This window comes from Podarcis raffonei, chromosome 5 (assembly GCF_027172205.1).
Source record: "Podarcis raffonei isolate rPodRaf1 chromosome 5, rPodRaf1.pri, whole genome shotgun sequence".
In the NCBI taxonomy this organism is placed as follows: Eukaryota; Metazoa; Chordata; class Lepidosauria; order Squamata; family Lacertidae; genus Podarcis; species Podarcis raffonei.
Window position 1 is genome coordinate 97320335 of NC_070606.1, and position 24201 is coordinate 97344535.

Below are 24201 nucleotides of genomic sequence, written 5' to 3' on the forward strand. Positions count from 1 at the left end.
CAGAGAAGCGGACACGGAGCAATGGATCCAAACTACAAGAAAGAAGATTCCACCTAAACATTAGGAAGAACTTCCTGACAGTAAGAGCTGTTCGACAGTGGAATTTGCTGCCAAGGAGTGTGGTGGAGTCTCCTTCTTTGGAGGTCTTTAAGCAGAGGCTTGACAACCATATGTCAGGAGTGCTCTGATGGTGTTTCCTGCTTGGCAGGGGGTTGGACTCGATGGCCCTTGTGGTCTCTTCCAACTCTATGATTCTATGACTCTATGATTCTATGAAAAATGAGAATAAAATAAAATAAAAAATTCCTTCCAGTAGCACCTTAGAGACCAACTAAGTTTGTTACTGGTATGAGCTTTCATGTGCATGCAGAATGGCATTCTAGGAACCATTAGGAAAGTGAATGAAAATAAAACTGCCAATTTCATAATGCTGTTCTACAAAACTGCAGCGCAGCTGCATTTGGAATACATTTGGAAGCTACAGTATACAAGCCTGGTCGTCTCGCCTCAAAGAAAAAGGATATTATAGAATTGGAAGAGGTTCAAGAAAGAGTAACGAAAATTATCACGAGGGTGGAATGAGTGCCGTGTGAGGAAAGGATGCAGACGCTTTAGAGAAAAGACAAGAAGGAGGTGGCATGATAGATGGTTATGAAATTGTGCATTGCAGGGTACAAACCAAATAAAAGGAAGCTTTTCTTCCTCTCTTTCTCATAAGACTAGAATTCACGGACACCCAGGGAAGCTGAACGTTGGAAGAGTCAGGACAGGCAAAAGAAAAATGCTACTTCACAGTAAGAATACCGTATTTTTCGCTCTATAAGACGCACTTTTTCCCTCCTAAAAAGTAAGGGAAAATGTGTGTGCGTCTTACGGAGCGAATGCAGGCTGCGCAGCTGCCCTGAAGAGGCTTCGCGCAGCTATCCCAGAAGCCAGAACAGCAAGAGGGATCACTGCGCAGTGATCCCTCTTGCTGTTCTGGCTTCTGGGATTCAGAATATTTTATCCCTTGTTTTCCTCCTCCAAAAACTAGGTGTGTCATATGGTCTGGTGCGTCGTGTAGAGCGAAAAATACAGTAGTTAAAACTATGGAATTTGCTCCTGCACAGGATGGTAGTGATGGTGGCCACCAACCTGGGTGACTCTGAAAGAGGATTGAACTAAAACACAAAGAATGGAGCTGTCAATGGCTCCTAGCCAAGTTGGCTGTGTTCTGCCTCCTCTGTCAGACACAGGTGCCTCTGGAAACCAGTTGCTGATAATCACAAGTTGAGAAAGCACTGATGCTGAACTAGGCGGGCCTTGGGCCTGATCCAGCATGGCTCCTCTTGTGTTCGTACGCTATTTCAGCACAACGTGAACAAGACACACATCAAGATCTAAATGATGTTGGACGTAGCGGTAAAACATTTGGAGGAGGGTCTATCGGATACATGAGGTTCATGCTGTTGAGGATTAGCTAAACACTGCAGTCTGTTTTGGGAAAGGCATTACGTGGATTATATGCTTCCCATTAAACTATTGTTCCATGCTTCTCTTCCTTTAGCCATTTTACCATCAGAATAGTTAGCTTCTCAAACAATTCTTCTTTGGCAGATCCAAAAGGATCCGGGAACAAAGGAACACTGCAAATACAATAGGGGCGAATTTTTAATGCGGAACATTCGATTGGGAGCAACAGGTAAGCGGACTTTCCCAAAGCGTGGATTCCAAGACACCCATACAATTCAATTACATTGCAAATGAGTCCATGCTGGTAGTAGAAAAACAATTCTAAGAAAAATTAGTTCCATGAGAACCAAAGATGCAGATAGGCACAGAATGACAGCAGTTATATAAGACATTGGATTAACCATAATCTAGCGTAATGTGTCCATGTTTAGAAAAAGGCTTGGAAGGGAAGGACTTAAATCAATCGTTTCACGAAGAGCTGGATGTTAAAGGAAGCAAACAATCTGTTGTACTCAAGACATCATTCCTACAAGCAAAGCGGGGGGTGGAGGGGTGGATGAACAAACCATAACAGAAGATTAAGTATTGTGTTGGCTTGCCCCTTGTTTTCAGATCAGTTACACACATCTGCACTTCCCTTCATCCTTCAAAATAGGAAGACCTTTAACTCAAATTAACTCAATCCTAATAATATTCAACTCTGTCTGGGCAAACCCATCGCCGCAGGCTTGTCCCGCACTCTCTCACGGTGGAATTAACACCTCAACACATGGGACTGCTTAGGGAAACGAATCCCATTTCCCCTTTGGATTTACAAATTACCTAATGTTTGGTTGCTAACCTCAGGGTGAGATTGAGATATTTACTGTGCAAAGCACACACAGGCACCCAAACAAGAGTCTCTAAGCAATTATGGAGACAAGACGGCAAGGGCGAGCGAGCAGACAAGCCAGGGTTCTCTCAAGGTAATCTTTATGCCTGTTCAATGGCCAAGAACTCCTATCCAGCGCAGAGTCAAAAAAATAAGGTTAAGGCGGTTTAAATGCACCACAGTAAGAAAAGCAAAACCAAGCATTCAAGGGCCAGTGTAGTAGGATAAGACCACAGAAAGGACACAAACCACAGTCCTCTGCCCTTAAAATAAAAGCATTGTTATATTCTGAAGCAAAAAATAAATAGGAAAATAGAAAGCATTATCAGAACAAGAAGTTCCAGTTTTTTTAACATGCGGAGGGACCCACATGAAGCTGCATAAAAAGCAAAGGTACACGGAAAAGAAAAATGACAAGGAGGTTAGAGCAACCATCACCAGAAGGAAAACATTGAGAAGGTGATAGTTGGCTGAACTGGCATATAAATTTGAAAAACAGCCCTATTCACGATTGCAGTGGACTCTGCGAGAAAGGGTCAGAGTCTTCTTTCCAAATAAATTTAACTGGTAAGGCTGAGCGCTGACCTTCCACTGATCTTTCGGAAGCAGAGTCACCACCACGATGTCACCGTTCAGAGCTCTGTTCCGAGCAACGACGCCATCAATGAAGATATCTCGGGTGCTGTCCTAGAAGAGACAAGGAAAGAAACAGCTCTTACACAGAGGAAGAGGGTTTGGGAAAGCTACAAGCGGGTTTCAGAATGCATCACACCTCGAGGACAACAAACCAAGGGAGGTCAAGAGAGTCTTTTCAGAGCCTGCACCTGAGAAGAGGGGAAGTCAGGGATAGTCAGTCTCTACTGCCTCTTAAAGGTTCCCTTGGGGTACATACAGGAGCCAAAACCCCAAAACAAGAAGACTGCCCTTTGATCTACAAGGACACGAAAGGATTTCTGAAGGTAGTACATGGTCTGCGACTAGAGAGGAAGCAACCACATATTCACATTGTGAAGTGTGCTTCTACTGACTACTGTTTGCACAGACACAGCTAAGACCCTCCTTTTGGCCTCAACTGTGTCTCAGAAGAACTTCCTTTTCACACCAGACAGCTAAAGCAGAGTCTGTGGCACTCCAGATGTTGCAGAACTATACATCCCCATCATCCATGAAGACCTCCCTCATTTGTGCCCAGCAGGATATTATAATTATAATTATTTTGTATACTGCCCTATACTGCAGGTCTCAGGGCGGCTGACCGGATAAAATCACAATATAAAAACAAAAAAATACATCAGCAAAATAAAAACAATAACCCCTTGTTTACTCCCCCTGGAGAAGCTCCGTAGTTCAGTGATGAAGCATCTGCTTTTGCTTGCAGAAGAACCCAGCTTCGAGGGCTCAAAACTGTCCCCTGCCTGAGACCCTGAAGAGCTGCTGGCAGTCAATGTACCAGGTGACCCCATAGGTCTGGCCCCCCTTCTCCCCTGGCCCCAAGCCCTTCACGAGCAGAAGCGTGTTCACCGAAACAGCGCAGGAGAGCAGGCTTCTCGGTTTCACGGTTCTGGAACGGAAGGGCCGCGCCATGCAGCCTCGTGGGGCTGCCTTGTGGAGAAGCCAGAAGGAGTCCTCCACTGCCAGGAATTCCAGGCCGCTCCCAGGCATGAAATCCGGCAAGTGGTGTGAAATGGACAAGATAGCACAGCGCTCAGGGAGAAGGGCAACCATCACAGAGAGAAATTGGATCCCGAGCAAAAGCTGTGCTGGACCAATCCCATCGAGGGGATGAAGGCACAGCCGACAGATAAGTAGCTGGAAATGAGATGTGCTGGTGAAAATGTCTTCTGCGGAGGCAGAGAAACATTGGAACCTGTCCTCATTCGTTTCACAGAGCCACGGGGGATCTTTTCAGCAGCGGTCGCGTCTGTTAAATCTCCATTTCAGCCATACCAAAAGTGGGGTGGGGACATAAGAGGACCAAGCCTAAGCCGCAGCAGTCATTTGAGGAGCAAAGAAAGTGAGGTGTTGGGAGCAATTTCAAAAGCACGGGAGCAATATCAGAATCACACCTGCAAAGGAGAAGCCAATATATGGCACCTGTCAGAGTAACACAAACTTTAGGGTACGAACTACCAAAGCATCGCCAGCTACAATGACACCTCCATGATAAAGGAAGGAGATCTTTGGTATATGGATCTGTGCTGGGGGCTAGGTAGTAAGCCTCCATGGGGCAGAATGAGACCACCAGTTACCTCACTCAGAGCACTTTGCGCAAGGACCCCTATCATTTCTATGTGCCATATGGCTCATAGATGTTTTCCTAGCACATCGCAAGGCTGCCTGTCACATGCACCTGGAAGAAGAATCAACACCTTCATTAGGAGAATTGACTCTAAAAGTTGCATGCTGAAGAGCCAGATGGGCGGGGTATTTTATATTATCATCATCATCATCATCACAGGATCAAAAGCAGTTTTGCCCCATGTAGACTTTCCCCAGTGAAACACCCAGCACTGTGACCCAGGCTAAGAAGTTTAATGGGGGGGGGGGAATCCAGCACATTAGCACATCTGGATCCCTGTCTGAAACTGCTTCCACTTCACAGAGTTCTGCACATTTCAGTGTGCAATGTCGGGAGTGGGTGACAACACATTAAACCACTCAGAACCAAAGAAAGCTTCCATCTGTTTCCAGGAGAGCATGTAGTGATTTGGATAGTCTTGGGGGGGGGGGGGATGTTTACAAGGATGCTTTAATCAAGTTGGTTCTCCCTTTTTATCCTGATGCGCATAATGAAGGCTTTGAGAAACAATGGGATTCATTGGCCTGATTCACAAGTCAAGCTCTCACCGATCTGACTTATTATAAGCCCACGGTTCCAAAACCCTTAGAAAATCCACGGCCAATTGCAAATTGCCTGCCCTCCAAGCACCTTCACTGCTGCCATGGGCTGGGAAGTGCATCGTAATTCCTCTGCCCCCCCCCTCTCCCCTCAGCACTCTTTTCGGTTCATCTCCCTGCCCCCCCCTCCCGAATTGCACATTCACCGTCTCCTCACCCTAGTAGTGAAAGCCTGGAGCCGCAATGGCCTGACGTCGGATGGCTTTTACATGCAGGGGCATTGCTAAGGAAGTTAAAGGCATGGGGCACAGATGCAGGAGGACACAAATGTGCCTCTGGGGAAATCAAGGAGGCAGGAGGCTGTGGTCTCAACAGCCTGCACTATCCACCCAGCCACCCTGAAAGGAAAGCTCTGTGTTTTGCTTTGTTTTAATGGCTTTTCAAAGGAGACGCAGAGCCCAATCCAAAAGACTCTAGGCTCGGGTCCAATGGGCCACCCCTGGACAACACCCCTCTGTATGCGCATCCCCTGAGAGTAGCATGAAGCTCGCCAGCCCACCACAGTCTGTCTGATGGGTGGGCAGAAGCAGCATGGAAGGCAAACAGACCCCAGGGAGGAAAACGAGGACTGAAAAGTGACGCCAAAGGCTTCAACAAAGAGGTGGGTTTTTGAGGGATTTAAAGAGGGAGAGTGGTGGCATTACACATATGGAGAAGAGCGGTACACAAGTTACTGATTTCCCACAGCAATAAAAGCAAGAAGATTCAAATAATGGCACTCAGAAACCTTCTAGATTCTGAAATGAGAAGCAATTCCATCAGTCTTTTGAACCACAGTAAGATGCCACCACTCAAATGACCAAAAACAGGAGTTTATCAGTGAGCAAAGCGCTATTAGATGCTAGCAGTATGGAGTCTCTTATTTTTCTAAGGCAAGCTCAGCTGCTGCCTTAATTATCTGCTAATTATTGCTGCCAGCCAACAGAAGCACCACTTTCCCTCGCTGGCAATAAAAATCCTCTTTCCTTAAAATTGGTTCAAGCCACGTAGACTCGGGGGCTGGATTTAGAAAAAGGAAAGAAACTGCACTGTGAAAAAGACACCAGCATGTGAAGAGTGGCAAGGAATCAAGGTAAGGAGCAAGTCAATGGGCAGCAGCAGAAGACAGGCAGGTAGAAAGCTAACAGCTTAAGGTACAGGTAGAAAGCTAACAGCTGAAGGTACGTCACATGTCTGACAATCTGCCTGCTGGGTACAAGTTGTGGGTGTTTGTTTGGTGCAATGAGCTCCTGGCCCTCAGAGAACAGCTTCATTTCCTTGAGGCCAAGGTGGCTGACCTGAAGAAGCTGAGAGGGTAGATGTGGCTCTCAGGGATGCAAGAGTGGAATGCCACCTCCCAGGGTGGCAGGTCCCCCCCCCCCACTGTGGGGTGGGGGAAGACGGAGTGTGGGGAGAGGCTATGGAGAACAGATTTGAAATTCACAGCATGTTGTACACTGAAAGAAAATTGTATGAAAATGATGTACCGGTGGTATCTGACCATCAAGAAGGCTGATCGCCAAAGAATTGACGCTTTTGAATTATGGTGCTGAAGGAGACTCTTGAGAGTCCCATGGACTGCAAGAAGATCAAACCTCTCCATTCTGAAGGAAATCAGCCCTGAGTGCTCACTGGAAGGACAGATCCTGAAGCTGAGGCTCCAAGACTTTGGCCACCTCATGAGAAGAGAAGACTCCCTGGAAAAGACCCTGATGTTGGGAAAGATGGAGGGCACATGGAGAAGGGGACGACAGAGGATGAGATGGTTGGATAGTCTTCTCGAAGCTATCAGCATGAGTTTGACCAAACTGCGGGAGGCAGTGGAAGACAGAAGTGCCTGGCATGCTCTGGTCCATGGGGTCACTAAGAGTCGGACACGACTAAACAACAACAACGAAGTTATTCAGAATGTATAGAACAAGTTCCAGTATTTGCTGAAAGTATAAAGAAAAGGAGGGTACCTTTTATCATATGTAGTTGTCATGCAAGATAACAAAGTCCTTTTGAGAATTGATATACAATGAATTGAAAAAAATGTTTAAATAACATTTGTTTAAAAACCAGAAGCATTTCTATTAGGAATTACATGCTCTGATATCCCAAAATACCAGAAAAGACTGCTTATGTATGCAACAACAGCTGCAAGGATACTACTAGCCCAAAGATGGAAAGAGCCAACAGTTCCAACCAAGGAAGAATGGCAAGCCAAACTGCTGGACTATGCAGAAATGGCAAAACTAACTGGGAGACTCAGGAATCAAGAGATAATGACTTTTAAAAAAGAATGGGAAAAATTTAGAATGTACTTAGGAGACCATTATAAACACATAAAAACGTTAGCTGGACTTTAAAAATAACTTGTGAAGAAACGAAAAATATAGATAATTCAGAGAGATGAAAACTGTGGAGAACGTGATGATATGTAGTTTTAGAAAAATTATTTTAAGGACCCATGCAGGGGACAGGGGGAAGTCACAAGATTCAGAGAATCTCATATATGGATATGGTAAAAGTTTTTTCTCTTTATTATTTTGAATTTGTTTCTCTCTCTCTCTCTCTATATATATATATATGAGAGAAAACATGAGCAGAGTTATAGGGCAATTTGCAAGGCTAACTTAGGGGTTATCTTATGGGTTACTGTGCTGGCTGTCAGAATAAAATACAGGCTCACCTAAAAAAAAGGAAAAGGAAAAGAAAGATGAACTGTACATTTTCTCATCAAGATATCACTGGGGGAAAGGCTGTGTCCTTTGCAGCAAGTGTCCCGGGGGAAGAGCTCTTGCACCACCACCACACCTGCAAGAACTGTGCATTTATTACAAAGGAGTAAATGATTGCCTGGGAAGGCTCCAAGGCTGGGATTCTTTGCTGAAGAGGCTGAAGGCCGCTGCCCTGATGTGAAACGGAGGCGATTCCACAGCAAGACAAGCGACCCTCCGTAGCAGCAGCTCAACAGCTGTGGAAAGGCTGCCTCCCATGACAAGATGCAGAAAAATTGCAAAGCTTCTTGGACTAGCGTAATTCCGCCTGGAAGCTGTTCCTCTGACGAGTCCAGATTTTCTCTTCCCCATCCCCCTCTCACCTCAACTCCCCAAGTAATCCTACCACGTCCTTAAAAAATGCTTTACATCATCATTCGGGAGAAGGGCCCTCTTATTTCAGTCATCACCCGCGTGCTGCAGCAACCCCTCCCCTGGCAAAGTTGGCAATGCCAGGAGGTGACGGATGGCAGTTTCTTAAAAAAAAACAAAAACCCCAACCCATCGTTTAGCTCTTTGTCAGTAAGGGAAGACATAAAAAGTGAGCTTGCCATCTGCCAGCTGCAGTGCCAGACAGGCCACCCCAGCCAGGGAGACTAGAAATGTCTCTCTCTTCGTTCTGTCGTTTATCATAAACAGGCTGTTTGCACAAAAGAACGGGGCCTAAGAGGTTAAATCACACGGTCCCCATACGCCCCCAAGAGTGCATGGGATTTCGGGAATGGATTCCTCCCCAGCAAAGCCTAAGGCTACAATCCTATGCACACCGAAAGACAGGGGGAGCTGCTTCAAGGAAACTCAAATTTCAGTTTTGTTTTTTGTTTTGTTTTTAATATATTTTTATTAAAGATTTATTAGTTTACGAAAAGTATGTGCAATGTCTCTTTTATTCAAGCTGCGTTTTCTACAGATCAGTTTCATTTGCTGTGAGACGTTAGTGTTACATTAGGAAGAAAAGGGGGAAAGAGGTGGAGGGGGCAATGGTGAGTGGGGTGGGGTCGGGGGGCAATGCTTCTATTCTACCAAGCGGATGTGTGGGGTTTTGTGTCAGCGTCAATTCAATTTCAGTTTTGAAAAACATTATTTCATTCTTTGCAGACCTTGGGCCTCGTTTTAACCTGGTGCCACTTTAACATTTGCCTACCGGACTGTTGACGACTAAAAATTATAAATGAGCATAGGATTGGGTCTTGAGGAGAATGGCTGGCTTTTCTGGAGATGCCAGCCAACACAGCCTTTGACCCCCTCTGTTTGAATAATAAATATACAGTCCCATCAAAATGCAAATAGGTTCCTTTTTATGCACCAGCATAACTGCATATTCAAAACAGCATGCATTTCAATATACTGGATTTACTAATGCCAATTTTTTGCCAAATTATGTTGCAAAAATTAAGGTGTGCGTTAGATTTGATGGCACGTTTACATTTGCCAGCAAATACTTTTTTGTTTTTGTTTCAAGGTTCTGAAAACAGAGGTGTGCATTAGATTCAATGGCACATCAGTAAATGTCATACGTCTACCGCCTAGTTCATGCATCCCTGGGCAAGTGACAAGGAATATGTGAACTAGCGCTAAGAAGAACCCACTCAGCTGCCCTCTTCCACACACATTTTTAAAGGGGGAAGAATGGTGGAATGTGGGCCTCTGCCACACTGAGCACCTGCATGGGTTGCCCAGCTCACACGCGACGACTTAAGGGTGCTCATGTTGTCCCTCTATGGGGCAAACCTTCTTGTGCCCGTCTAGAGGTGGGCAGGCTTAACGTTACCTAATCATTTGATCCCCGCATCATCCCAGTCGTGGGCTGACACTATCCTGAAGTAGATGCCTTACAACCTCTCATGAACGACTTCTAGCAATAGGGCTGAGAGGTTAGAATAGAAATAATAAACAATGAATGTAAAACAATGTCTAAAATGTATAAAATACTGTTGGAATGGCACTTGAAAGATGAGGAAGTGAAATCGGTAATGATACATTGGGCAAAAGACTTTGGATATAATATATAGCTTGAAGAATGGGAAAGGTTGTGGAATGAAAGGATAAAATTTACAGCCTGTAATGCTTTGAAAGAGAATATGATGAAAATGATGTATAGATGGTATATTACACCAGTGAAATTAGCTAAAATGTATAAGACAAATAATAAATGTTGGAAATGTAAAGAAAAAGATGGAACATTTTATCATATGTGGTGGGAATGTAAAAAAGTAAATAACTTCTGGGAAATAATATATAATGAGATGAAAAAGATGTTGAAATATACATTTTTTTAAAAAACCAGAAGCATTTTTACTTGGTATTATAGGTCAGGACATTAATAGGCAAGATGTTAAATTGTTTTTATATGCAACAACTGCGGCAAGAGTATTGTTAGCCCAGAAATGGAAACAAGAAGAAATTCTGACAAAAGAAGAATGGCAGACGAAATTAATGGACTATGCAGAATTGGACAAAATGAAAGGAAGGATTCAAAACCTGCGGCACCAGAGATTTACAGAAGATTGGAAGAAGTATATGAATTATTTGAAGAGCAACTGTAATCAACAAATTACGCTAGTGGGACTACAAGAAGTTTTGTAAGGAGAAATATACGAAGTGTTACAAAGTAGAAAAAGATAGAGATATTGGTTATGAGTTTGAAATGTAACAGGGAAGATAAGAAATGCATACTGAGAGATTAGATTGGAAAATTTTCATACAGGATTGATGGAAGTCAAAAATTTGAATAAGATGTAGAAGTATGTTTAATTACTGTTGAAAATGATATGTTATAAAAACTAATAAACGATATATTTTTTAAAAAAGAGAGGTTAGAATGCAGGACTTCATAGAGCTAGAAGGGACCACAAGAGTCATCCAGCCCAACCCTCTGAAAAGCAGGAATCTTTATATCCAATGTGGGGCTTGAACCCACAACCCTGAGATAAAGAGTCTCTTTTTCTACCAGCTAAGCTATCCCCTCCTCAGGTACAAAGCCCCACTCTGCTATAAAGCTTGCTGTAAACCTCAGGACAGTTGCCATCTCTCAGACAAACCTACCTTGCAGGACTGTTGTCGGCCGGCCTAAAAGATGTACACCACACTGAAGTCCTTTGAGAAAGGACAGGATTATAAGCAAACAAAGCAGCCCAAGGTTTGTAGGAGTGGGGAGCGGGGGTTATTGTTTGGTTTCTATTCCTATTTTTATTGCGTATTTTGTGTTTTTATCTTGTATTTTTATGCTGTGAACTGTGGGCGAAGGGGTGGGCGGTAATACAAAATTAATAAAGAAAGAAAGAAAAGAAAAGCAAGCTTATGAGAACATAAAAAGAGCCTGCTGGATGAGGCCAATGGCCTGTCCAGTCCAGCATCCTGTTCTCACAGAGGCCAACTAGATGCCTGTGGGAAACCAGAAAGCAGGATTCCAACAGGGCAGCAGTCTCTCCCGCCTGGGATTTCCAGAAACTGCTGTTCAGAAGCGTTGCTGACTCTGATTGTAGAGGCAGAGCAAAGCCATCCTGGCTAGTACGATACGATACGATACGCTGATTCAATGATCTTTATTGTCATTGTCCCATACAGAACAACGAAATTGAAAAAAATCTACATCAGACATTCAAAAACCAGCAAGCCTGCTATCCCAGCTATCCCGGCCTGGTTAACCCCCTAAAAACTCTGATACCCCATAATTAAATACAATATACTCCCACAGAGACTACCTTACACTGCGTTTAAAACCAAAATCGCATTTGGATAGAAACTGTTTCTCAGGCGGCTAGTCCTAGCCTTTATAACCCTGTACCTTCTTCCAGAAGGCAGAAGCTGAAAGAGATCATTTCCAGGGTGTGCACTATCCTGCACTATCTCTGCAGCTTTCTTATGACACCTGGAACCGTGCAGCTCCCAAACCGCACACACAGACCGTAAGTTAATACACTCTCAACAGTACAATGGTAAAATGGCATCAACAGGTCCTTTGAGAGATTATTTTTCCAGAGGATTCTCAGAAAATATAACCTCTGCTGTGCTCTCTTCATGAGGTCTTTACTGTTTTCTCCCCAGGTTAGGTCATCTCTCAACTCCATTCCCTTGATAGCCCTCTCCTCCTCCATGAATTTGTCTAATCCTCTTTTAAAGGCATCCAACTCAGTGGCCCTCACTGCCTCCTGTGGCAGTGAGTTCCACAAATTAGTTATGCACTATGTAAAGAAGTGCTTCCTTTTATGTGTCCTGAATTCTCAACATTCAGCTTCACTGGATGAATAAGTTGGCTCCTATGAGTGTAGCAACGTGCACACACCCTGCATTCACAAGGCACCATACAGCAGAAATCCCGGCATCCCTAATTTCTCTTAACCAATGGCCCCGCAAAAAAAAAAATAAGAAGAAAGTGGAGGCATGCACAGTCCATGATTGAAGGTTTCACAAACCGCACGTGGTTTGGCATTCAGACGCAAGAACGTTAAAATGCAGCATGCACATTACTTTGATATCAAGTTCGCAAATTAGCTCATGCTGCAAACCAGCACATTTGTTTGGGGGAGCTTAACTTAAAGTCAGGGGAAAATCTGTAAGCCATCTGTAAGCGTAATCATAAACCCTTGGGCTTAGAGCTAGCCGGTGGTCTCCAACCTGGGCTCAGCTGGCTTCGCCAAGCTCAGAACGAACATCACCTCTAGCACTAAAAGTTCGGATCGTCATGTACCAGAACGCCAATCTCCCCTCCTGTTATACAGGCGTTCGTCTCAGCGAGGTTTGCATAGATCAGAGGCAGGGTAGCTGCAATGCTTCATGGACTGCGCCCAAAGGTTTTGCATGCTCTGTGCATGGCTTGGGACTTAATTCCTTGGTGCTCCAGCCGTTCACCTTCTGCACATTTGCTGATTACTGTGTTACACATTACTTACTGGGGATGGAATGAAGGCCTCGTGGTATTTCTTGGGGTTTATTCTCAGGGGTCCCTTTAAAAAAAAAAAAGACAAAAGAACAGAAATTAGATCAGGCGAGAAATGAGTTGTTTTAATGCAGAGGTCAGCAAGGTTTATCTTGCCTGGGCCGGATCAGGGTTGTCTTGGGCCCGGTCTTTTTCAACATCTTTATCAACGACTTGGATGATGGACTCAAGGGCATCCTGATCAAATTTGCAGATGACACCAAACTGGGAGGGGTGGCTAACACCCCAGAGGACAGGATCACACTTCAAAACGACCTTGACAGATTGGAGAACTGGGCCAAAACAAACAAGATGAATTTTAACAGGGAAAAATGTAAAGTATTGCACTTGGGCAAAAAAAATGAGAGGCACAAATACAAGATGGGTGACACCTGGCTTGAGAGCACTACATGTGAAAAGGATCTAGGAGTCTTGGTTGACCACAAACTTGGCATGAGCCAACAGTGTGACGCGGCAGCTAAAAAAGCCAATGCAATTCTGGGCTGCATCAATAGGAGTATAGCATCTAGATCAAGGGAAGTAAATAGTGCCACTGTATTCTGCTCTGGTCAGACCTCACCTGGAGTACTGTGTCCAGTTCTGGGCGCCACAGTTCAAGAAGGACACTGACAAACTGGAACGTGTCCAGAGGAGGGCAACCAAAATGGTTAAAGGCCTGGAAACGATGCCTTATGAGGAACGGCTAAGGGAGCTGGGCATGTTTAGCCTGGAGAAGAGGAGGCTAAGGGGTGATATGATAGCCATGTTCAAATATATTAAAGGATGTCACATAGAGGAGGGAGAAAGGTTGTTTTCTGCTGCTCCAGAGAAGCGGACACGGAGCAATGGATCCAAACTGCAGGAAAGAAGATTCCACCTAAACATTAGGAAGAACTTCCTGACAGTAAGAGCTGTTTGACAGTGGAATTTGCTGCCAAGGAGTGTGGTGGAGTCTCCTTCTTTGGAGGTCTTTAAGCAGAGGCTTGACAACCATATGTCAGGAGTGCTCTGATGGTGTTTCCTGCTTGGCAGGGGGTTGGACTCGATGGCCCTTGTGGTCTCTTCCAACTCTATGATTCTATGATTGCCGCAGAGATTACTCCGTGGGCCGGATAGCGCCATGCGCGCCTGTGATTTCTGGCGTCTGCACATGCACAGACATGATTTCCAGCACCGTGGAAGTGAGTCCCTGTGCCGCATTGCGCTGGGTTAGCACAGCACATGAGCGGGCCACTCGGTTCAGGGGCGGCTCATGGGCCAGTCAAACAACTTCCGCAGGCCACTTAGGTTGCTGACCCCAGTTTTAATGCAATACCAATAAGACTACCAGAGCCAATTTGCTGCTTTTTGCTTATTGTGATGATGCCACCTTAACCCTCCCTTCCATGTTATAGTCCTGGAAAAAGACTGAATAATAATCACACTGATGTCATCGACAAGGGCTTTCATCAGAAATAACACCAGAAAGGTGATGGGCAGGGGAATTCCAGCCATGCAAAACAGGCAGGTGTTTCAATGGAGCCACTTCTATCTATCCTCCAGCCAGACAAGCAAAAGGCACCATCAGAGTTCAAGGACACGTTCTAGCTCGGGGGGGATGGGATTTGGGGAGGCCATAGTGGAGGCCCTGGAAGTGTCCCGGCCTGGGAAGAGGGACATGGAATAGGGAACACCCCAAGGGCAGTTACAGGGGCATGGGTGGCTGGATTCAACCTGCAGGTCAGAGGTGCCCCATGCAGGGTCTGGACATTCTGGCAGCAAACAATGCAAACAGCATGGTTTCAGTGGAGCTGGGTGTAAGTCCAGCTCTTCCAGCAAAGATGGAGACTTGCTCCTGGCAGCACCAGCAGCCCTCAAGTGGCTTCACTGGAACAGAGTCTGGAGGAGCTCCAGATGAGGAAGTCGGGAGGCCAGTGCTACAGCCACATCAATGCCATAAAAGGCCGGTCAAGCCCCTGCCCAAAATGTGAATCGCTTGCTCCCCAGAAAGTCAAAGGACTGGGCCCTGCCACCAACCATCCATCTTTCACAGCGGCCTGAAGCGAGGGCCAAACCTGGCCACAGGAAGGGCATTTCTGTCCAAGGTTCAGAGCTTGAAGTAAGGAAAAGGATGTTCTGACCTCTGCCCCCAGCTACACTAGTGCTGCGCAACTCTGACCTGCAGGCCTAACTAGGCTTATCTCCATTTGGTCTGCAAGGCTGTGTCAGCCAAGCCATGCTTATGTGTAGGGCAAGTAATGGCTTGATTCCAAACCAGGGGTCAGAGGGATGGGTCACCTATCAAACTTGGCCTGCAGCAGGTGGCCAGATCTAGCTCCCCACTCCCAATCTAGAGGGCCAAGGGCCACCAGGAACCTGCACCCTCCTCCTCCCAGAAAGAATGCCGCAACCTCAGCCATTAGCCAGAGGAGAGGCAGCAAAGATATTGCTTCCACCTCTTCTGCCAGAATGCGCCCGGCATCGACCGCCAACCATCCTGAGGCTGCAGAAGCAAAGGAAGGGCACCAGCCAGGGGAACAGGGATTACTAGGTCGTACTGTTTTTGTGAGCTGCCATGGAGATCAAGAGGAAGGGCATCAATCTTTTTAAACAAGTACAATCCACAGCCAGAAGCAGGTACATAAAATACCCAGCTGTCGTGAGCATTAGCAACCTCCTGGCTTGTATGAATCATTTTTTCTAATAACGGCCAACACTGAATGTGCCTTTTTCATGTCCGCCGTGAATCAAGCAACCTCGAAACTAGACTTCAGAGAGGCATGGGGCTGTGTCTTGGTTCTTGCTGAGGGAACAGGTCCCTAAACCTGTTTATTGTAACCAATAACCAATCTGCTGGAAGTTTCAAAACACCAGTTGCTGGAAGGGGAGGGAGACGGCTCCTGAGCTTGAATCCTCCTTGCCAGTTTCCCACTGGGGTATCTAGTCGGCCACTGCAGAAGCAGGATGCTGGACTAGATGGGCCATTGGCCTGACCCAGGAGGGCATTTCTTATGTTCAGATGTTATGGACTACAACTCCCATCATTCCTGACCACTGTCCATGATGGCTGAATGGGAGTTGTGGTCCAGCACCTGGAACCCTCCCCGCACCCGCTTCAGCCTCCCCACTGATCACAGAATCATAGATCATAGAATCACAGAGTCGAAAAGGACCCTGAGGATCATCCAGTCCAGGCATCCCCAAATTCGGCCCTCCAGCTGTTTTGGGACTACAATTCCCATCATCCCTGACCACTGGTCCTGTTAGCTAGGGATGATGGGAGTTGTAGTCCCAAAACAGCTGGAGGGCTGAGTTTGGGGGGGCCTGATCTAGTCCGATCCCCTGCGGTGCAGAAATATGCAGCTGTCCTATACGGGGATCAAACCTGCAAACCGGCTGTTATCAGCACCATGCTCTAACAACCAGGAAACAAGCTTGTTTTTCTCCTGCTCTGGACGGTAGGACTCGAACCAATGGCTTCCAGTTACAAGGAAGGCGATTCCGACTAAACATACAGAAAAAAACTATCTGACAACAAGAGCTGCTTGACAGTGGAACTGTCTCCCTTGGGAAGTTATAGACTCTCCCTTCCTTGGAGGTTTCTAAGTAGAGGTTGGATGGCCATCTGTCATGGGTGCTTTAGCTTTAGATTCCCGCATTGCAGGGAGACCCTTCCAATTCTATGATTCTATGATTTAAACTGAACTATCCAGGATGATCTTTATGGCTGAGTAAGGATTTTGTCTCAGCAGTTCAAATGCTTTTATTTATTTAAATAAATAAATAAATAAATGTCCATCTTTCTTGTCCAGAGGTGGTAACTACTGCAAGCATCTTAGATTGGTATGTATCCACTAAATTACAAAACTATTTAGTATGTATCTGCAAAACTATAGGACTTTTCTTGCATTCAAGCTGAAATCAAGGAGTTGAAAGTGAAGTGAGCATTTCAAGTTATGATTTATATGAATCTATAATGAAATAAAACGAGTGGAATCCCAAGCCTCTGGAGAAAACCTGGGGAGAGTATGGGGCGCATGTCAGGGGGAGTCCCACTGAACAACCAGAAATCCTTGTGCTAACATTAGCAGAATAGCACCTAATCTCTCATCTTCCTTAGATTCGATCATACTCATTGCTTTACTTGAGGAACCTTATTTTATTATGGGTACTTTTTAGAAGTAAACTCATAAAGCATTCTGGAAAACATAGCAAGTGCCTTCAGTTAAAAACTGCATCTAAGTTTACATAAAGCATCCGTGTCAGCATTTGAAATTGCAGCCAAACTTTAATCAGAGGCATTTAAGTAGGCTTTAAAGTGGAAGTTTTCAGAATTATTCCATTTGCGATTGATAACAATCATGGCACGAAAACGTTTTATTCCCCCATATAAATTCACTGTAATGGGTCGGGGGAGGGTGGCATTTTGGTAGGACTTGGAATGTGGGTGACCATACACGAAAAATATGCTGATTTATGGGGGGGGGGGGGAGCAGCCAGTTCTCAGATTTTTTTCATTCACACAAGGGACCCACCACTTGAAAAAGGACACATTACTCATCCTCCAGACTATACTTCTATAGAAAAGATGCTTTGTTTTGCACAGATAAAAGTCACTTAGCAGCCACATTCCAAACCATTTGAGGAACAAAGATATTGCGCTGCAGCCTGGCACTAGAGCCTTTTGGACATATAACGTTCTTTGCTCACATGTGGAAAACAGAGCGGGAGCTTTGAGTCATGTATGCAAGGAACTGTGCCGCAACAGTAAGCGTGCGCACACACAAACACACACACACACACACACACACACAAACACAGAGAGAGAAAGTGATTTTAATGCTAAGAGCACAAAGCTTTGGAACTAGCAGCAGTAGCATAAGAATGCATATGTGCACTTCTGTTTCATTCCAATGAATGGACTTGAGCCACTGCCCCAAGGGAGTAATGTAAGGTGAGCAGCCAGCCTGTGACCACCCCACCAGAATGCCCTCTGAATAACAAGAAGTGGGGGTCACAAATGGGGAGAGTTTTTGTTGCTCTCGTGTCCTGCTTGCAGGCTTCCCCGAGGCACCTTGTTGACCAAGCTGAGAACAGCATGCTGGACGATGGGCCTGACCCAAGATGACTCTGCTTACGTTCTCAACCAAGGAAGCCTCTTGACACCAACAGGCCAGGAGAGATTACATGTAACTCCCAGGCACTTCTGAATCAGGCTGCTCAGAGAGGCCTGTTCTTGCTGGCTACAGGCCCCCTTTGCCTTCCTCCACTTTAACTGCGCAGGAACCAGATCTGGCAGAGGCTGGTGCAAGAGAGGTTCCGAGCGAACTACCCACCAGAGATAACCAGCAGCCTTGGACAGAGAGAGAACATTTGAAAGGAACTCTTCTTTCAACCCATCATTCAATTCTAGTTCTTGATATGTAAGAGGTTTGCAGGGAGCATACCTTATGTAAACCCCCATCACCAAAGGCCAGCAATTCCAAGACTGCCATACAGTGGAGTCGTAGGGGGGCCACCAGGACAGCTGCCTCAGGTGCAAAATTGTTAGGAGCACATAATTTCAACTATTGGTGCTGCCTCAGCACAGCTACTTGCTTCCATCACTGGGCTGAGTTGAAAACGGTTTCTCCTTGTGAACCAGGAAGCAACCTCTCAGACAATGGAGCAACTCTTATTTTATTTTCTCTATGGCTGCAATCTCCCGGGTGACGCGGACGTCGTTAGGCAGTTGAATGCGCATGCGTACTCCATCCTGTTTCCCTCCCACCCCCTCTGTGTGGCCCCGGGCACTGGCAACCCAAGCTATGCCACAGCAGCCGTATGACTGCAGCCCATCTGCGCAGCAATAGCAGGAATTGCATACGTGGCAGGTGCATACCTAACATGGCCCACCACGTGTGTCACCACCCAAATGTCAACAAACCAAAATAGAAAGGGCTTCTATACTCCACCCCACCCCAAAGCAAAGACAGTCAGCCTCGCAACGCACGCATATGCACCTCACTTTTTCCTCCGGTGCTTTTCTTCTGGAAAAAGGGAGGAACTCCCCATGTTCCTCCTCGAAAGCAGATGGGCCTTATTATCTGTGCCTATGAAAATCCTATTTACAATGTTGTGCATTTCACGCTGTGATATCATATCTGGAACCAGCCGCTCTCCCCATCTGCAAAGAACAACTGTTCTCACATGTGTGTCAGGGGCCGAGGCTCTGGCTGCAGAATCTCATGATGTCATCCTTAACCCACATTACTTTGCAATCACTCACAAACAATAGCTGCTATATTTATCGGTGGAGATTTCTGCGTTTTCCTCCCCCAATTGTGCAGGAAGAGGCAGGCATTCAAGAGGGGGAATATGCACTGAACTAATGCTCTTTTGACTCTTCAGAACAGGTTACCTCCACACCTGCCGGAGGGTGTCAGTACTCTCAAGACGTTTTTTGTAGGGCCTCAGTCACAATATTCTGACTTTCTCCTTCAAAAACCATGACCATGACCACAGAGCTGGACAGGATCCACTAGGTCATTTAAGCCAACCCCCTGAGAGTGGATAATCTACGCCTCAAACATCCTCTGACAGATGCCTCTTTGGGAAAATCTCAGAGGAAGGAGATCCCAAGCCTCCTCAATAGCTCTGTATTCTGCTGCTGATCTGCTCTTACTAGCTAGACCAGGAACGGTGAACTTAAGAGGAGCTGGAAGGCTAATTTATTCCACCAGCAATATCAACCCTGCATGAATTCACCACCACTTCTGCTCTGATTAACCCCATCTCAGCCTCTCATCTTTCATACCCGGCTTCCTGTTTAGACAGAAGAAAGGGGAGCACACAGCACTGGTTCCTAGCCTTCAAAATGGCTTAAGAAGCTATGTGGAGTCTGGGAAAGCGGTGACGCAGTAGGGACTCGAGGAGGATCTAACGTTTGAAGCCCATTAACTTGGGAGATTTAGGTTCAAGGTTAGGCAAGAGCATCCCACCTTCCTAACCTATAAAACCATTTGTTCCCTGTCCTCAGTGAAGAGGCAGGGAGGAAGAGAAGGAAAAGGTTTCCCCTCTTCTGCCTGAAATAGTTTTAAATACCAAAAAGCTACTCTCCAATCTGTTCCGCTGATTAACATGCCCATCTACCAATTCAGCCCACTGATGCCTGCAGTCCTACCTGAGAGATACGCAGGTGAACAAGCACTTGGGGGGGGGATACAGAAGGACTGACTCCATCGTAGCATCCCCAAATGCAAATCCACAGCAACAACAGCTTGCTGCTTTTGCAGTCGTTCCAAGTTCAAAGTACCTGGATAAGTGTTTTCCTTTTCAGTCCTGCTGAGACATCCTCCCTTGACATGTAGGCTTCAAATACTTTCTTCCTCCCCCGAGTCGGCTTGCTCCGATTCTTTCTGTCGCCAGGGGCCAAGCAAGTGGTGTAGGGACCGCCTGGAAGAAAAAAAGGAAAAATCACTGCCTCGCCATATTTAACAAAGCTGTTTGTTTTTACAGAGACCAGTGGCTCAGTTCAGACATGCAAAAACCATGGCTAAGGAAGCTTAATTTCCCAGCAACCCAGAATGATCATTTAAGGGAGCCCTTTCTTCACACTTGCCGCCCACCCTTTACACCAGTCACCAAACAAACCAGGAAGCCTTCAATTAACAGTTCACCTGTTCAAAGAAAACAGGAAATGGTTGTCAACAGAAGGCATCCTGGCTAGTTCCCTCGTTCACCCAAAGGGTGGCTCTCGGGGTTGTCATGGATAGCTCAGAGAGGATGCTGGCCTGGAGCACGGCTATTGTGAAGAAGCTAAATTCCATGCTCGAGATCATTAGGAAAGGGGTTGAAAATAAAATGGCCAGTATCATAAATGCTGTTTTAAGAACCTAGAGTGCTTCCGCACTGTGTCCAGTTTGGGTTGCCTTGATTCAAAAAGGACCTCGTAGTGCTGAGGAAGGTTCAAAAAGGCCAACCAAAATGACCAAGTGGCTGGAGAATCTCCCTTATAAGGAAAGGTTGTGATATTTGGCGGGAGGGTAATGAGTAAGTGGAGGCATGACAGAAAGCTATTGATGCTGCGGAGAAACTGACCAGAAAAAAAGTTATTCTTCCTCTTTTGTGATATCAGAATCCTGGGTCATCCAGTAAAACTGAATGGCAGAAGGTCAGGGGCAGACAAATGGGAGAACTTCTCCACATTTAAGGCATAGTTAAAACCAGTGCTTTTTTTCTGGGGGGACGAAGGGGGACACATACCCCTAAACATTTTGTGAATCTAATTGGAGAAGAAACTAAAAAAAACTTTAAAAATTAGTTTGTTCTCTAGCACAGAGAATCGTCAGTTCTGTTGCTACCCCCGATGGAGGCCCCATTTCCTGTCACAGTGTTTCCTGAGTCTCAGGTAGGAGCGAGCGTTTAATGTGTGAAGTAGGAGTTGAAAGTAGGAGGGAAGATGTTAGTGCACACAACCTCATACCAGTGTGGAAGTTACTGTGAGCTGTGTAATATGAGGTAATGTAAGTTCTTTGTACTTTTGTCCATTTACTGTATTTATTTTTCCCAATTTGAACAATAAAATGGTGGTTTTCTTGAGTCAACATGAGAGTACCCCTAAACATTTTTTTAGGGGGGAAAAGCACCGGTTAAAACTATGGTATTCTTTATCACAAGTTGGGGCAACAACCACCACCTTAGGTGGTTTTCTGAAGAGATCAAACAATTTCATGGAGGATCAAGGTTATCAATGGCTGCTGGTCATGACAACAATATGTTTACTCCAAAATCAAAGGCAGCATGCTCTGAGGGCAGAACTTCCAAAGCCACTCTAGGAAAGAGAATGCTGGACGTGATGGGCCTTTGAGCAGCAGGGCTGAGGGCACAGAAAGGAGTTTGTTCATTTCTTGGCTGATTAAGCTGAAATATAATGACCATGTTTGAACGATTGTACCTCCTTGATATTTACTCCTTGCTCTTTGTCTCTATTCCATAATTGCGCCAAATGATTAAAAAAAACCAAACTGCAGGTTTACCGTACTTTGCAAGAGTCAGTAACCTGGACATTTTAGCAAGAGGGAAAGGAAGTATGGGGAGACATGGAAATCAGAAGGGAAGAGGAGAAGAGAATGGGGATCTGCAGGACAGGTGTTCTGCTTCCTCTACAACCTTGAGCACCAAAAATTTGTTGGCTGTCTGAAGAGAATAAGGGACCCAAGGTTTTCATGAGGTCTGATTCTGGATTCCTACAGATGCACAGTGACTTGTAAAGCTGATCTGAGACACCTGAATGAGAATTCAGAATCACAACATCAGGGTTTGAAAGAGCACGCAGCCGATCATCCAAGGCGATTCCCATTTCTGAGCAGACTTCCATGCAGCTCATCTTTTATGGGCATCGAGAGCGTGCAGGCAGAAAGCAAGCTTCACTTTTCAACTGTGGAACCTCCCCATTCATACCTCTGGGGGTCCCCAGCTGCCGCTGGCCCATTCTGCAGTCAGAGTTGCTCATGGTGTCTGTATGTGATTCAGAGAGCTGCCGCCTCCTCTCCACATTTGGGGGGGCTCTGGCCGATTCAGAGTGGTTTCTGGTCCTCGTCAAGCCTTGCTTGTGTGCACCTAGAAGAATCAAAGCACAAGGGTGGTATATAGGCAAAAGAGTCTCAGAGCAAGGCCTCTCACTGGCTATAATCCTGCCCCTCCTCATTAGAGCCTCTCACTGTATTGGTTTTATAATGCTCCCACAAAAACTAATGATGGCCACCAACTTGAAATGGCTTTGAAAAAGGATGAGACAATTTTATGGAGGGTAAGGCTATCAATAGCAACTAACCACAATGGCCGTGTTATCCCTGCCCTCTTGGAAGCAATATGACCCCAAATACTAGTTTCTGGGCTCTTGTGCTCGGATCCCGCTTGTGGGCTTTCCCTCTGTTTGGCCACTGCGAGAACAGGATGCTGGGCTAAATGGATCTTTGGCCAAGCGGATTGCTCAGTCGGTTAGAATGTGGTGCCAATAACGCCAAGGTTGAAGGTTCGGTCCCCGTATGGGACAGCTGCATATGCCTGCATTGCAGGGGGTTGGACTGGAAGACCCTCAGGGTTCCTTCCAACTCTACAATCTATGAACCGAAGCTGAGTTTTGCACCTTTATTATTAATAATAAAATTTTATTTATACCCCGCCCTTCCCGGTTCAAATACCGGGCTCAGGGCAGCTAACAACAACGTTAAAACACTTAATTATAAAAGCAGCATAAAATACAGTATAAAAACATGAATAACAATAACATTCAAAAATCAATTAGATAATCCCCAGGGCTAGCTGGCTGAATTGGTCCTACTTGGGCCAGCGAGGAGGCCAGGGGAGAATTAGCTGTGGGGTCTCAGAGTGGGTGATCTTCATAAAAGGGGAGGGGGAGGGAAGAGAAGAAAAGAAAAGAAAAGAAAAGAAAATTAAAGATCAGGCTGAATTCAAATTAAAGGCCAGGCAGAATAGCTCTGTCTTACAGGCCCAACGGAACGAGGTTAAATCCTGAAGGGCCCTAGTCTCATGGGACAGAGCGTTCCTTTGCACTTGGGGGGGGGGCAATCATCAAATTTCACAGCAAAACCTGGCTCCTTTACGATTCATTTATTTTGCACAGATGTCACACGCCAACCACCACCACCAAAGTCAGCACTTTAACACATTGCTGCACTATTGAGACGTCGATTCCTGTCTTCATACATCCCCCACAACAGTGCCGCCTGAAGCAGATAAAACTTCTTCCTGCAGCACAGCAGTGCCAACCCACCCAACTCACCCACTTTCATGTGTGTCAAAAATGATGGGGTGAAATCTCTCTTGGAAGGGAGGAAAGGAGCACACATGCAGAATCTGTGTGACTGAGTGTCTCCTGTCTGTGTGCATGCGAGGGGTGGCCTGCTGTGCCAGTCCTGTTAAGGAGGGATGCCACAGGTTCAGCCTGGGGTGTTTGGCATGCAAGACACACGCTCTGCCGCAGAGCGACAGCTCCTCTACTGCACTGCACCTTGAGAAAGGAAGGCAACTCAAAGGACAGAAGGCCAGTCCTAGAAAACCTTTCACCCGGCACACAGCTTCAGTCGTGAGAGACAGCAAGCCAACTGAAGTCAGAGAAAAGAGAGGAGGAGAGAGAGGTTCTCTGCCCATATACAATCTTGCAACTCAAGCGCTGGGCGTTTTCGCCTGCCGATGAACTCTCAGCTTTGTTTACATTGCGGTTATTTATGTCTTTAACCCAGATCTCCCAGGGCGAGAGGAACCAGCCGAGAGCATCGTTAAAGGCTTGTACAGTTCCCAGGTGACTCCCTACCAAGCAGAGCAATGGATTCCGACCG

At 45.9% G+C, this 24201-nt stretch overlaps 1 protein-coding gene across 2 annotated transcripts in view; it reads right to left on the reverse strand.

Annotated features, from left to right (window-relative positions):
* Positions 1-24201, reverse strand: part of DIS3L2 (DIS3 like 3'-5' exoribonuclease 2) — a 205895-nt gene that overhangs the window by 161141 nt on the left and 20553 nt on the right. For both annotated transcript variants that reach the window (XM_053390822.1, XM_053390823.1), the window contains exons 3-6: positions 22301-22459; positions 20154-20293; positions 12855-12908; positions 2909-3010 (exon numbers count right to left, since the gene is read on the reverse strand). In XM_053390822.1, the coding sequence (XP_053246797.1) occupies positions 2909-3010; positions 12855-12908; positions 20154-20293; positions 22301-22459 (455 nt within the window). The remainder of the gene's footprint in view (positions 1-2908; positions 3011-12854; positions 12909-20153; positions 20294-22300; positions 22460-24201) is intronic.